The sequence below is a fragment of the Lacerta agilis genome, chromosome 10 (genome assembly GCF_009819535.1).
Source record: "Lacerta agilis isolate rLacAgi1 chromosome 10, rLacAgi1.pri, whole genome shotgun sequence".
Lineage (NCBI taxonomy): Eukaryota > Metazoa > Chordata > Lepidosauria > Squamata > Lacertidae > Lacerta > Lacerta agilis.
In genome coordinates, this window is record NC_046321.1 from 47529289 (window position 1) to 47544737 (window position 15449).

The 15449-nt window shown below is 44.0% G+C and overlaps 1 protein-coding gene across 1 annotated transcript in view; it reads right to left on the reverse strand.

Moving 5' to 3' along the window:
- TMEM117 (transmembrane protein 117) overlaps window positions 1-15010 on the reverse strand; it is a 206146-nt gene extending 191136 nt beyond the window's left edge. Inside the window, exons 1-2 of the mRNA XM_033161796.1 lie at window positions 14916-15010; window positions 6001-6295 (exon numbers count right to left, since the gene is read on the reverse strand). Coding sequence (XP_033017687.1) covers window positions 6001-6277 — 277 coding nt within the window. The 5' untranslated portion in view covers window positions 6278-6295; window positions 14916-15010. The remainder of the gene's footprint in view (window positions 1-6000; window positions 6296-14915) is intronic.
- Window positions 15011-15449: the final 439 nt, after the last annotated feature.

Genomic DNA, 15449 nt, shown 5'->3' on the forward strand with positions numbered 1-15449 from the left:
TTACAAGGCAACTTTCAATAAACTGGCAATAAACCACAGCTGGAAATTGATGAGCCTGAATCCACATGCAGCCGCTGATTGTCAATTCAAGTATTTATGATTGGGCCAATATTTAAAGCCTTCAGTCACATGCATTCTTCTGAAATGATTGCTATTATTAGGAAATAGTTGAGTTTAGAGCCAAAAGGAACAATATAGCAGGCTACTAATTTTGAACTACAGTGGTACCTCAGGTTAAGTACGCTTCAGGTTACATACTCTGCTAACCCAGAAATAACACTTCAGGTTAAGAACTTTGCTTCAGGATAAGAACAGAAATTGTGCTCTGGCGGCACAGCGGCAGCAGGAGGCCCCATTAGCTAAAGTGGTGCTTCAGGTTAAGAACAGTTTCAGGTTAAGAACGGACCTCCAGAATGAATTAAGTACTTAACCCGAGTTACCACTGTATTGAAAGCACATCGACAGAGATATCCTATACAGTACATGGTTTCTTGGTACCAAGTTCCATTGTATTCAACGGGCTTACTCTCGGGTAGGTAGGTTTTTGTATAGGACTACAAGCTAAAACCACAAGTTTTTCACTGGCATTAAATTCTGGACCAGTTTTACTCCAGACAGAGGTCTGAGACTCAGTGGTAGACAGGGCAAATGCAAAAAAGGGCTTGTATACCGGTAATAACAACCACAACAGCAACAGCAACAGCAACAACAACAACAACAACAACAACAACAACAACAGTCAGGGCTTTTTCTCCAGCCAGAACTTGCTGAAACTCAGTTCCGGCACCTCTCAGGTAGGCACCATTGCCATTCTAAAAGAACAAGGGATCCATTCATAGTGAGTTCCAGGATCTCTTTTTCTAGAAAAATTGCACTGATAGCAACAACAACAACAACAATTTTATTATTTGTACCCTGCCAATCTGTACCCACCACTCTGGGTGGCTTCCAATGCATATAAAAACATAATAGAGCATTAAACATAAAAAACTTCCCTAGACGGTCTCTCTTATACATATATACACACCCATGCAAATAAATATACAGACACGTGAATTCATACACATTTATTTTCACATCCAACACACACTATCTCTATCTCTCTCTCTCTCTCTCTCTCTCTCTCTCACACACACACACACACAGAGTAATTAGATTTGGGGGGGGGTAATTAGACCAAGTAATTAGACCAAGCTTTCTTGTCCCCATGCAGAAACAAGGCTTGAAAACACCCATCAATTGGCTCCATCACTTTTTACACCTAGTTGTTTCTTGGTGGCCAGCGGGGTGGGGTGGGGGAGGCAAACAGAAAAAGGAGTTACTATCATCAGTGTTGGGGCCATCAATTCATCCTGCTTCGATCTGCTTTGCAGTCAGCTGCAAGAAAGTACCATCAACATCCAATGCTGTCTTTGCTGCCTTGGCTAAATTGCCCTCTGCCTACCTAGTGAGGCATCTATTACATTCAAACATCTCTGACATTTATTTCCCAAGCTTATTATGCAGTCTCATAATGCCTTTCAAATAAACGCCACATTTCACCTGGGGGGGGGGGGGGTGACACAATTTAGTTGTAGGCACAATACCCATTTATAAAATAAAAAAAGTAATTGAGAAGCCAGATAAGAAAAAAGTGAAATGCAGGAGAAAAGCATGCTAAAATGTTGATTAATTTTCATGGGAACCTTATTTTATTTTCATTTTTTTTAAATCACAAATTAATGCACAAATGTGGCGAACTGACCTTAAGACTGGGGAGAAATGAGAAAACCAAAATTGACAGATACATTTTATGTTATAGAACATGAGAACCTGATGTATCCATCTGTTGTTGCTTTTTTCTTAAAAAGTATCAAATGTAAAGTGAGTTCATATAACTCACTTCATGGCATTCGTCAAGAAAAGGACATCTCTCCCAATGTTCTGTATCTTCTCTCGAAACAAAGGGGTTACTCTCCTCAATGTTACATTTTTAATTTTTAATTTTGCTTTCAAGGCACTGCTGAACACATCTGACTCTCCTCCTGGCAATGTGGCAAAGAAAATGAGCAGGCTTAAATATGTGCATCCCTTTTTAATGACTCTTTTAAAGATGTTGCTGGATGGAAGTCGTACTGCAGAGTTTTCCTAGGCCCTGATTGTTTATGGTTAGAATCGATTCTTGAGCAACTTCCAATTTTGATTCCAATACGATGACCTCTACTCTCAGATAGAATATCTGTAATAGCTCTGCATCTGTATACTTTAATGACTACGGTTGCAATCTTGCATACACTGTTTGTGTCTCCTCTTTCTTCAGCATCTGATCAACGTGATCAAGGCTTTGTTGCAAACTGGTAGCCTTTATAACACCAGAGCAGGGATGGCCAGTGTGGTGCCCTCGGATAGGGATGGGGGAGAAACTCAATTGAGTTAACAGCTAAAAGGGAACTTAATGAATTTGCACTTTTCAAAGTATCGTGAGAACCAAAACGCAGCCCTCCTTTGAAATTCACACTTCTCCAAGTTTCATAATACACTTCTCCAAGTTCATACAAAAATGCATATGTTAGGGCAAAGTGTGCATAGAAAGGAATATATTAGGACTCAGCTATACAGCTGCAAATATAAATGCTTTAAGTGCATTATACAAATGTGACACTAGATGGCGATGATGGGCTAATGACAAATTCAATATATATATTTAAAAATCAAGCATTTTTCACAGTGTGGGGTTTTTTTTTGGTATAAGTGTAGATTCCACCTTAGTGAAAATAACACACTAACTTGCATTTCATCAGGAGAAACTGCTTGCAAAAATGTGCACAGCATTTTAGACCTCAGTGCAGTTTCATAAACAGGTGGAAAAATAAGCTCAGCGACTGGAAATCCCACCAGTTCCTGTGTCAATGAGGATTTATACTAAAAGCCTTAAACAAAAGCTGTTTACTTTCAAGTCTTAAAAGTCTGCTGCTCACCAGCTGCCTTTTTGAACCCAGGCTTTTTTTCCCCTATTCCAGAGGCCAAATTACATTTCACTGTGATTCCGGTTAGCTTGGTCACCTTCTGAATCTAAAAACATTCTATTTACTTATGGGATATTAGTAGTTTTTAATATATTAAAAAGTGCAACAGAAATCTTTTTTGGCCCAGGTGTGTCTCTACACACACACAGTAGTACATTAAGGCAAATTAGTCAGCAAAGGTGAGGAAAAGCTTACTTAAGCTTTTTCCACCTTTACGCATGTTTACATCTTCCCAGGGATTCAATAGTGCTTCAGCAAAAATGGTGTTAAGTCAGCATTTGCAGGGCTGCGGCTCTCTCTCTCTTAAATTTCTGGCAACAGATAATCCCCATGAACCAGAGGACTGAGCAATAGAAAATCTGAAATTATAGACGTTTTGTTTCAATCGTAAAGAGAGCTATGGAAAACTAAATAAATATAATATTTATTTTCCATATTCCATAATAATTATAATTATAATATGCTGCCCAGCTGGGCGACTCCCCCAAAAATATTAAAAACACTGTTACTAGATATTTAAAGTGGGTATGCGGCACTTTATAAAATAATATAAGCAAAGAAACATAGGTCTCTACCCCCCAAGGAACTTCCAGTCTAATTTGCACAATGGGTAAGACAAGGGGAGGGTAACAAGGGAGTAATATATGCAAATACAGCCTGAGTCCCAGAGGCAGATTGAGGAGTTCTATCCGACACCGTTGTCCCATTTGCACGAAAACTTCCACTTACATAACTGAACTTCCCCTCCTCTCTTTTCCCTACCAACACCCCAAATCTGACCCAGAAATGGGCATTTTCTGCTGTTGCCCCTGCTCTGTGAAATGCACTTCCCTCTGCTTCAGGTGACATCTCCCTTTTGATGCCAACAACGAAACTGAATAGCCATGGGGTCTGGGAAATCAGACTGAGCAGAATATAAATATAGACGGATTCACCATCTGAAACAGACCTGACTTCAACTTTGCCTAGGAATAGGTCATGAACTCAAGCTATGTACTCAGATACACCTGTAATCTGAGAAGTATTTCTGTGCTCCTTACCTTTAAAATATTAAAAAAAACAGGATCTGACCCTTGTTTGTTTGGTAAAGATTATGAGAGTTAGCATGGCCGAAATCCTCTTTCGCCAATGAATATACAGAGAACCTGGAAGCCAATTCAGGGACGGCTCCCACTGATTTCACAAAGGATACACATGTGGGTTGGATATCTGGGTTAGGGGTGGGGAATCAGATGGGCTTGAAAACTGACCACACCCTATGTCACACAACTGGAATGTCAGATGTTGACAGTCTCTGACTTAGCCACATTTGTGGACTGAAAGAGATTATCACTTGTCAAGGGCACCTTATGATGTTCTGCGTATAACTACTCCATAAGCCAGCCTTGAACAACCTGATACCCTCCATACGTTTTGGACCACAACTCCCATCAGCCACAACAATTCTCATCTAAAACATCTGGAGGGTACCAGATTGGCAAAGGCTGCCGTAAACCAGACTCTCAAGTGATGAACAAACTTTTGCCACTCACCAATGCCCAATCAAATATTAAAAGTAGAAGTGAGTGATAAGTCTTTGCCACCACTAGATAGGATGTTATGCATCACCACTTGCTAAGGTGAACATATGTGTTGGTGCCACGCAGTAAATAATCTGATGGGGTGGCCATCTGACAGACATACATACCCCCATGAAGATCAAGGCACCATAAACAGTCCCATGCCATCCCTACATTTTATTCTCACAACAATTCAAATATTTAAGGTAGGTTGAGACAGGGTGACCAGACCAAAGTCAGACAGTGGGCTTTATATTTGAGTGAAGGTGAGAGGTTTGAACCTGGGCCTTCCCAGACTGCCAGGCAAGCTTCCCGATCTCAGAGCAGAGCTTTCAGGATGGTGAAAGGAAGCGGGGTGGTTTCAACTTTTTCCGGGGACGTTTTGTCCAGACATCTACATGAAGCAAATGTAATCTGGTTGAAACATAGGACATTGCTAATCACACTCGTGGTTCCATTAGCCATCTCCCCTGAGTCTTCATTTTTATGTTTTAATTAATGCTTATTGGAATAACATAATGGTTTTTGTGTAACACTGGCTTAGCTTTTATTCCTGAGAACAAGTCATAGAATCGCAAATTCATAGAATTGTAGAGTTGGAAGGGACCACAAGGGTCAACTAGTCCAACCCCCTTTCTGCCCAATGTGGGGCTCCAACCCACAACCCTGAGATTAAGAGTCTCATGCTCTACCAACAGAGCTATCCCAGCTCTTAAGTCAGTGTGGTGTAGTGGTTAAGAGCGGTGGACTTGTAATCTGGTGAACCGGGTTCGCATCTCCGCTCCTCCACATGCAGCTGCTGGGTGACCTTGGGCTAGTCACACTTCTCTGAAGTCTCTCAGCCCCACTCACCTCACAGAGTGTGGGGGAGGAAGGGAAAGGAGAATGTCAGCCTCTTTGAGACTCCTTTGGGTAGTGATAAAGCGGGATATCAAATCCAAACTCTTCTTCTTCATTATCATCCTCATAAGAATGATCTCACTGCAAAGAGTCAGTCCTATCTGGAAAATCTAGCTCAGATCACAACTCCATGGACTGGATGGAATGGGCAACAAAGGCTCCTGGGTACAGATGCATGTTTACAACAAATGCAGAAAGCGCATTAAACAAAGCCATGCTCTTATCATAATATCCAGGCCGTGTTTCACAAATACTTCAAGACAGTGAGGAAAGTGTCCTGAAGCATGTCTTTGGCGAGGAAAGTTAATGCCCTCTTCATTAGACCAAACAGATGTGCCTTCACTGTTTGAAAAATTATTTTGCTTATAGTCATCAAGATTGATGATCTGACTCATCACTGCTGTGCAACACATCCTATTCAGCCATCATCGTTCACTTTGCTTTGCTGCCTTTTCAACCTGAAAGGTGTAAAAACGGTAACACCTCACAGAGAGGGAGAGAGAAAACACAGGCTTTTAGCACATCATGGAACTTACCAAACAAGCGTCGATGGAAGAAGAACTTGCCGGCTATCAGTCCGGTAAGGATGGCAAGCAGCCACAGGAACACTTTTAAAAACCTCCAGCCTCCTCCCTCGGGGTATTTGTTTGCTACAAAAGAAAAGCAGTTCCCCACGACATTGACATTTGCTTCTGTTTGGCTGTGAGAGACTGGATCCTCGGCAAATATCAAGAAGTTACAGAAGATCACCAGGTAGGCCACTATCAAGCGGGACCACGGATGCTGGAAGTAGTAGCGGAAGTCTTTGGCCATCCTCAGAATCTTCAGCCCCTGCATGCAAAAAGCAAAGAAGGCATATGTTCGATTGTGTTACTGGATGTTGCACTATGTCATAGTCTTACAAGGGCTACAACAGAACATTAAAAGTCAGACTATTGTAAGGTTACCAGATTTTTTTCAATGAATCCATGGACACATTAATTAATTAATTAATTAATTGCTACATGTTTGGGAAGTTGATGCTGCAGTGATGGCAGTGGCAGAGGGGTGGCCGCTGCCTTGACCTCAACTGCCACATTTCCCCTTCCTCTGAGGTTTCTACCTCCTTTCTCCATGAGCCTGGGCAGCCCCTGAGTTGTATGTTCTTTGGTTGTTGGTTCATCTGGGAAGGGAGGCTTCCCGTTGCCTAACTGAGAGATCCCTGCCCCCCTCCTGCTTGCATGCAAGCTCTGATAGGCAGCGCGAACCCTCCCTTCACAGCTGAGAGATCCCTGCCCCGCTCCTGCTTGCACGCAAGTAGGAGTTGGGAGGCGGCTCCGATAGGCAGCATGAAGCCTCCCTTCACAGCTTAGTTGCTGGGGTCAGGGAAGGTGGAGGCAGCCCGGAAGCTGCATCTTAGAGCCCCTGCACCACCATCATATGGGGACCTCCGAGCAGCTCCTGAAGCCAGCCAGAGCCAACTGCTCTGGGCTGCTGAGACTGCCACTGCTGCGTTTCCCGGGGACATTAGATGAAATCCGGGGACATTCCGGGGATGGAATTTGTCCAGGGACTTATACACAAATCCGGGGACTGTTCTCGGGAAACGGGGACGTCTGGTAACCCTAGACTATTGGCCCATCTAGGCCAATTTGTTCAACACTGGTAGTGACCATGCAAGGTTTCAGACAGGAAGGCTTTTCCAGCCCTACCTGGAAATGCCAGAGACCTTCCACATGCAAAACAGATGCTCTACCACAGAGCTATGACCCTTCCAACTATACATCACTTCCCCCTGCCACCCCAGCTTCTATCCTCTTTAAATGGGCTCCAGAACTGGCTGCCTGTTTGTGTGACCCTGTTTACCAACTCCAGTGGGGGCACACTGAGCAGCTGGCTAATGCTGACAAGCTGCTTCCCAAACTTAGACCAGCTGCTTCCCAAACTTGGGTCTCCAGCTGTTTCCCACCATTCCTAGCTAGCAGGACCAGTGATGAGGGATGATGGGATTTGTAGTCCAAAAACAGGCCCAAGTTTGCGAAACAATGATTTAGGCAAAGAGCAGCTTTTGCTTCAATTAATAGGGAAGATGGATATGAAACCCACAGAAGCTAGAATGTTCATTTTCATTTCATTGCAGGGCACTGGACTAGATTGGGCATAGGCAAACTCAGCCCTCCAGATGTTTTTCCCTAGCTAACGGGACCAGTGGTCAGGGATGATGGGAGTTGTAGTCCCAAAAAATCTGGAAGGCAAGTTTGCCTAGGCCTGTTCTAGCTCTTTCACTTCTTTTCTGGATTAACGGTGGAAGTCCAAAGGAAGTCAGCAGGACTATAGTTCCACTGGAATCAATGGGTCATAAAATGAGTCACAACTAACCAGTTCTATTGATTTCAATGGGAATTAAGCACAACTAACCTACTCTGGATTTTGGGCCCATGTTTACATAAATAGGGTGGGAGAGGCTTCAAGGCAATGTAAGCCTCATGCATGCAAATGCTTCAACGTTCAAGTAATAGAAAAGTTCCGATGAGCACACAGAAGCAGGATTTTCACCCAAGTCAAGACATCTTGCATGTCTATTCAGAAATAAGTCCTGCTGAGATCACATAACTTACTCCAGGGTGTTTATTTAGGCTGGGAGTGAGCATTATTGAATACAGTGAGCTGATAAATCACAAATATTTTACTTAACTGATGCATCTGTCAATTAAATTTGCATATGGATAAAAACAATGGCTCTGAAGCAAACAGCAGGCTTCCTTTGTTTTAGATCAACGGTGAAGAACATGTTGCCCTCCAGAGCTACAACTGACGGAAGTCATGCAACACCTCAGCTGTGCACACCCTCCTGTGTGTTTTATTTTGAGGTTGGTATTTCAGAAGAATGGGTGGTAAATTGCAATGCTGTGTGCATTGAGCTGTCGCCACTATTGCATGTTGGGCCAGTTGCAATTCAATCACTTTATTTCAGCTTTAAGCTCATATAAAACAAAACTAAGACAAATACATACACACAGTTAAATTTAAAAATTAATGACAATGAAAGCTTTAATAGATACAAGATTAAATATGGAAATTATAAGGAAATTTCACTTTCCAAACAGCAGTCCATTACGTCGTTTATATGTCAGAATGGAAGTTAAAAATTGCGCCATTTGAAGAGTTACATACTGATCTGTATCTTGCAATAAGAAAGCAAGATAAAAGTCTGCCAGATGCCCAGGCCATTTATGGATTAATGGTAACAATAAGTTCTTCCAAACAGCACAATATAAAGGACATATAAGCACTATGTGACCCTTCTGTGTGCTTCACATCCAGTGTGCTCCCACCACAGGTTTGTGAAGCTGTGAACACACAGTGTTAGCCACAACCTACACCTATCCTGTAGTTTCTTGAGAAATGCTGCATTTTCCCTAAAACAGCTTTGATTTGATTTGAAAACATAGGACATATATGAAGTCATCCCTGCCCCCTCTCCATTCACTGGTGCAGACAGACAGAAGGAAACTTGGAAACACATCCAACCATACTAAAGTGTAAAATGGTGGCCATAGGGTCCCCACCCATATTTTAATTGATGCATGTGTCATAGATGGAACGCTGATCATCAACAGGATTTATAGTTACTTGTATTAAAAATAATGGGTTGGATTCAAAGGTGTGCAAGTTGAAGGTGACAAGATCCAACGTGTGTGTGTGTGTGTGTGTGTGTGTGTGTATCTGTCTGTCTATATCTCCTGACTAATCCCTGTAATTGAATGATTTAAAAAGCTATCCTCAATTACATGTTGCAGACTTACCTAGAAGCAAGCATCTCACTATAGTCTAAGAACAGGTTTTCCTGCAAATCACCTTGGACTTCTCTTAATAGCTGCACAGTATGCCAGTAAGTGAATGAGTCGACTGAGATAGACACTAAGACTGTTGGCATCTGCATTCCTTAGTAACATTCACTTTAAATGAATGCAAGGAGCCAAGGTGACAGTATTAAGAATACTCCAGATAGAACCATTCTGGACAGCCCTATTAAGGGTTATACTCACAAGTGAGCAGAATTTACGATGTTTTTGGATGCTGAGAAAGCATTTGATAACGTCTCCTGGAATTTTATGCTTAAAGTAATGGAGTCTATGGGATGTGGGGACACCTTTATAAGGGGAGTGAAGGTGATATATACAGATCAATCAACAAAACTGATGGTGAGTAATTTATTGACGGAAAATCATAAAATAACCAAGGGAACAAGACAAGGCTGCCAGCTATCACTCTTATTGTTCACAGTAGTTTTAGAAGTATTGGCGCAAAGAATAAGAACTAATCAACAAATTAAAGGAATAAAAGTGGGACAAAGAGCATACAAACTAAAGGTATTTTGAAATGATGTGATAATATCAGGAGAAGATCCAATAGAATCAATCCCAAAGGGACTCGATAAAATAAATTTAGAGAAGTAGTGGGTCTCAAAATCAACAAGAATAAAACCAAATTGTTGGTTAAGAACTTAAAAGATGATGTTAAGAATAAATTACAAGAAATATCTAAGTGGAGATCATGGGAATCAGAGTGCTAGTTCTTCCTCCACTCCCCAAATCACTGTCCCACATGCCCTCCACAAGTTGACGGGGTGGGGGGCAATCTGCAGTTGAGTACATGGAGGTTCACACCCATTTGTGTACTTCTCCCTCTATTGTTAACCTCTTCTTGATCCATTGTTGTTAGTTGAAGAAATAGCACTGCTTGCATGTAGCTTAGGAGTAGGAGGTGTGTTGTGGGAAGGCTGCTCCTCAGCCATCCATACTGGAATCTCAACTTTCCTGGATGGGGGCTTCAGCAAGAAAGTAATATAAGAATATTCACAATGCACTGAATCCAACCCTGAACGCTCCCCAATTTTTCAGCTGGAACTCATCAGAGCTGAGTTCCAGCATGTCTCAGGTACTTTCCGGCACCTCTTAGGTGGGCACCCCTGGCATTCTAAGAGAAGGAAGGAGGTGCTCATTGTGAGCTCTGGCACCTCTTTTTCTAGAAAAATAGCACTAGTTACAGGGGAATAGAGAACATTGCTGTGCACTAGTTTGAAAACGTAGCTTCTGCTTTAAATGATGTCATCGCATGATAGTGTGCACCAATGCAAAACCCTGGGTACAAACCACCCCGGTGTTATGTGTGTACACAGCCTCTGTGAGTTGAGCAAGCTTCCAGCTCCCCCTCTCCTTTCTTCTTTTTACTCATGAGTATAATGCTTGAATTGGGATAAAGGATATGCCTTATGCCAAGGAGGCTTTTCCTCCTTAGAAGAGGCACACATTTGAATTTATAGGTGGCTTTTAAGCCACAAGGGCCCTCATAACAGCTTACCATAAAATAATAACAGACCATAAAACCATCAAAAAGCAACTCATAAAAGAAAACGCAAAAGCAGAGCAACAGCTCCATCCCAAATTAAAAGAAAGGGGCGAGCTCAGTTTTCAAGAAAGTTTAAGGGAATGTGTTGTGCATGTGTGTGTATGCAGTCTGACATTTGACACTAAGAAAGCACTGTCTACATAGAAGTGGTCCATCAAGACAGAGGAAGCTGGGACCTCCTTGTAACCATGGGGCCACATACTGGGCAACTATTTGGAAGAGCAGAACACCCTGGAACAGCCCAGAACTTCAGGGCTTTCCTCTGGCTGCACATTGTGGAGCTCTGCAAGGTAAAGGTAAAGGACCCCTGGATGGTTAAGTCCAGTCAAAGGCAACCATGGGGTTGCGGCACCCACCTTACTTTCAGGCCGAGGGAGCCGGCATTTGTCCACAGACAACTTTCCAGGTCATGCGACCAGCATGACTAAACTGCTACTGGCGCAACGGAACACCTTGACGGAAACCAGAGCGCACGAAAATGCCATTTACCTTCCCGCCACAGCGGTACCCATTTATCTACTTGCATTGGCATGCTTTCGAACTGCTGGGTTGGCAGGAGCTGGGACAGAGCAACGGGAGCTCACCCCATCGCAGGGAATCGAACTGCCAACCTTCCAATTGGCAAGCCCGAGAGGCTCAGTGGTTTCACTTCGCAAGTAAAGACCAGCAGGAATGGATGGCCTCTACCCAATCCAGCCCCGCCCCCAGTTGCTTTGCACCCTTAGGCAGGTATAGGACTGTGCCGTGCATTGGTTTAACTTTTACAAACCCTACATTTCTTCTAAGGTTGTTAGCTGCCTTGAGTTCCGCTTTAGTGTGGAAAGGGATGGTGTGGTTTTAAATAAATAAAGATATACACTGAGCACTATGCATGACAACTACACATGCATCAATATGTAATTTCTGTTCCTCACGTCTAGTACTGTTCATACATCACGTCAGACAGCTTAAGGGGGGGGGTATGCCAGGACAGCATGAGTGAGCGCACATGTGCCTGCAGAGGTCTTTCTTGGCACTCCCGGGGTCTCTCTGCCACTGAAATTTGGCTTGAAAAGATCATTCTGCTGTTGCCAATATCAAAGGTCATGGTGTGCTATGCTCTGCCTCCATGTCTGGAGGCAGTAATGCTTCTGAATACCAGTTGCTGGAAACCGCAGGAAGGCAAGAGTGCTCTTGGGTTCAAATCCTGCTTACAGCCCCCCCCCCCCAGGGGATCAGGTCGGCCACTGTGAGAACAAGGTGCTGGATTACGGTAAATAGGCCATTGGCCTGATCCTGCAGGCTCATTTTACATTCTTCTGTGTGTACTTGGTGGCTGGGTGGTTGTGGAACCCACAACACTTCCTCTGGGTTGTAAATGGGCACACGGGCCATTTACAATTTTAATACACAATTCAAATAGAATACAAAAACAACAGCGATATAAATACAAAAATATATACACAACATTAATATACAACTATCGTGAGTTGTATGCACCTATATGCACTATTACTGAAGAAGAAGTGTCTCCCAAGTACAAAACACTGAATAAGGGAAACAGCAATGTTGTGGCTCCAAGCATAGACTATTATGAATAAAGGAACAGGTAAAATACCTGGAAGCTCCAGTTAATTGATCTTAGGTGGCAGGGCTGGAAAAGACATCTGCCAAGCTTGGAAAGCCAAAGTCAGGACCCATTAGATGTTAGTGGACGACTACTTCCTTCAAGCCCATTGCCTGATGAGAACTGGAATCAAACAATATCCAGAGAGCCCCTCTCTCAGTAGTAGACAGTTGACAGGATCAATGGTCTGACAGATTGCTTAACAGAAACTGTGACTCAGTGTTAGCAAGAGGACAATCTCCACTGCTAAACTATGGAGGCTTTCAAACACTTCAATGCTGAAGTGTACCAATCAATTTCTTGTATCCTAAACCTATACTGATTGCAAAGAATACATTCCACAGACATGCATTCCACAGTACTGTTGTTTACGACTCTCTGACCTAAAGATAAAGGTCTTCTGCGAAATCTGAACTTCAGTAAAGGAATTTAAAACTGAGTATACTGTTTGTTCCATCAAAAAATACACAGCCAGTTCACTCTGCAGCTTCATTTTGCATTGATAAAGTGCAATTGGTGATAACAAAGCATCTATTATTGTGTGTTTTTTCCAGAACGGTGTTCCAGTAAATAGACCCATATATCTTTCTAAAAGAATGTAACTGGCAACAATGCGATTGTGTCAAAGTCACAGGAACTAGAAAAGCAAGATTTAAGAAATGCCAGAGATAATTGCAACATTTGTTTGGTGACAAGTGTGAAAGCAAACAGCGCTCTTTATAAATCACTGGATCCAGTATTTGCCATCATTTAAACAACACTAGTGGTTTCTAACATGAGCAATTGGTGACGTTTCAGGCAACAATATAACCAAATGTTATCTAAGTAATTCAGAAAGTTTCCTAGATGTTGTGCAAAAGGTTACTGTCAGGGCAATAAATGAATTTCTGCAGTGTGTATATGATGAGCAAGGGAAGTAGACTCATGGGGCTAAGATCAAAACAAGAAAGCCATAATTTAAAAACCATCATTTTGATCTCTAAAACAACTTTTTAACAAATGCAGTCTCAGGGTATTTTTGTGGGCTTCTAGATATCAAACCACTAGTGAGGAGAAAGATAACTATGCAGAATTTTGTCTTTACAGATGTTGTTGGATTACCGCTCCCATCATCCCTAACCACTGGGCATGCTGACTGATGCCCATCCAGCAATATCCAGAAGGCCATATATTAGCCGCCCCTGATATATAGCACACTTTGTCCCTCACATAGTTGATTTCATATACCTCATACCAGCAATACTTTATAGCTGGATTGTAAAGTAGGACAATAATATCCCCATGTTTCAAATGAGGGACTGAAAGGAAGATCAGATGTCAAGTATTGTTAGATTTGAACTGGGAGCCATGCCGTTTGCCACTATGAGACATCATCTCTATTCCTGTTCCTGCTACACTACAAAAAATAAGCAAATGCAAACCAACTGTGTTTCCTCGTCAGCATTATGCTATGTTTATAGGACAGGGTTTTACAATAGGACACACCAGAAAAAGGCACTTTAAACAAAAGAGGAGGCAGAGCTAATGGACCCGACACAAGTCCGAGCCTTACATTAGCCATATAGGTACCTATTCTCGCTTTAAAGGGGTAAAGGAAAAACAGGGCTTGATTCCATTTCCAACAAGAACTTGTCCAGATTTAGCCCCCAAGCCTGTTCTCAGTTCTGGGTCATGCAAGGCTAATAACAGAGGACCTGTCAATCACAGGCATCTGGGATTAGGGGTAAGTGTCTTCAGGGCTAGGGATGCATTTTGGAAAAGAAACATTGCGCGATACAGAAAAGCCTCTCAACGATGGGGATTTAAAAACAAACCTACTGAGGGACTATAGGAACACGGAAGCGAGCAACCCCAAATGTTGCATTGTAAAGTGGAGGTTCAAAGCCAATGGCGAGGGGCTCATCAACACGCAAGCACCAAAACGTAGGTTTCTTTTGAATTTATTCCAGGAATACTATTTCCACTCACAGGGCTGAGGGGGGGTGTCCGCTCCCCTACCAAACGCCTATTTTTAGAAAGTGTGCATCAACACACACACCCCACTCCACACACACACAAACACCATTTTCACACAAGAGGTGGGATAAAAATATACCAGCGAAAATTACCTTCTGTCACTGTGGTATCACCTTCTTGACGATAACCCCACAACCCAAATTTAAAAAAGCCACTCCTAAGGCTCAATCCGATCTTCAGCGCCGGCCCCTCGGAGCGAGCATGTGCAGAGTGCCTTTCCCGCGGCTACATAACCCCAAACGCTCCCTCGCAGTCTTAAGCCCCGGCCCCTCTCGCGTGGGAAACTCAAACACTGAGTATGGGGCTCCCGTCTGAGCCAAATGCCGCTCCGGGCAGGGCAGGGCCGAGCCGCGGCTCCCCCCCTTTTAACACGCGCGATCGCGGAGTGGGGGTGGGGAAGGGGCGGACGCCCGCGGAGGCAGCGCGCACTTGACTCACCGCGTCCGGCGCAGGAACGCTGCCCTCCAGGACCGGCCTTTCTCCTTCCCCGCGCGGCTCCGGCGGCACGCGCGCCACGCCAGACAGTCGCCTCCTTGGCCGGCTATAAATATCCTGCAGGCGGACGCGGGGGAGCGCAGCCCGCCGGCAGCCCACGCCCTGGGGCCGCCCCGGGGCCGCTGCCCTTAGCGGGCTTTCCCGGAGGACGTCTCCAGGAATCGCTTGGCCAGGAGGAGCCCGCGGACGCCGGATCCGTCGCTCCCTGCTCGCTCCCTGCGACAAGGCCGGCTGCGGCTGCAATCCGGGCTCCCTCGCCTCTATCTCTCCTCTCTTTTTCTCTTTCCCTTTCCAGGCCTCGCTGAAAGAAACTAGCGCGCATCCGCCGGGGGTATCTCGGATTTGGAGACCTGGGCGCGCCGAGGGAACGAGGGCGCAGGCGAGGCCCGGCCGGAGGGGAGATGCTGCTCTGCTCCCCTCCCAAGGTCGCCCGCCTCCCGCTCGTCGCACGCCGGAGCTGGCTGTAAGTCACCCAGA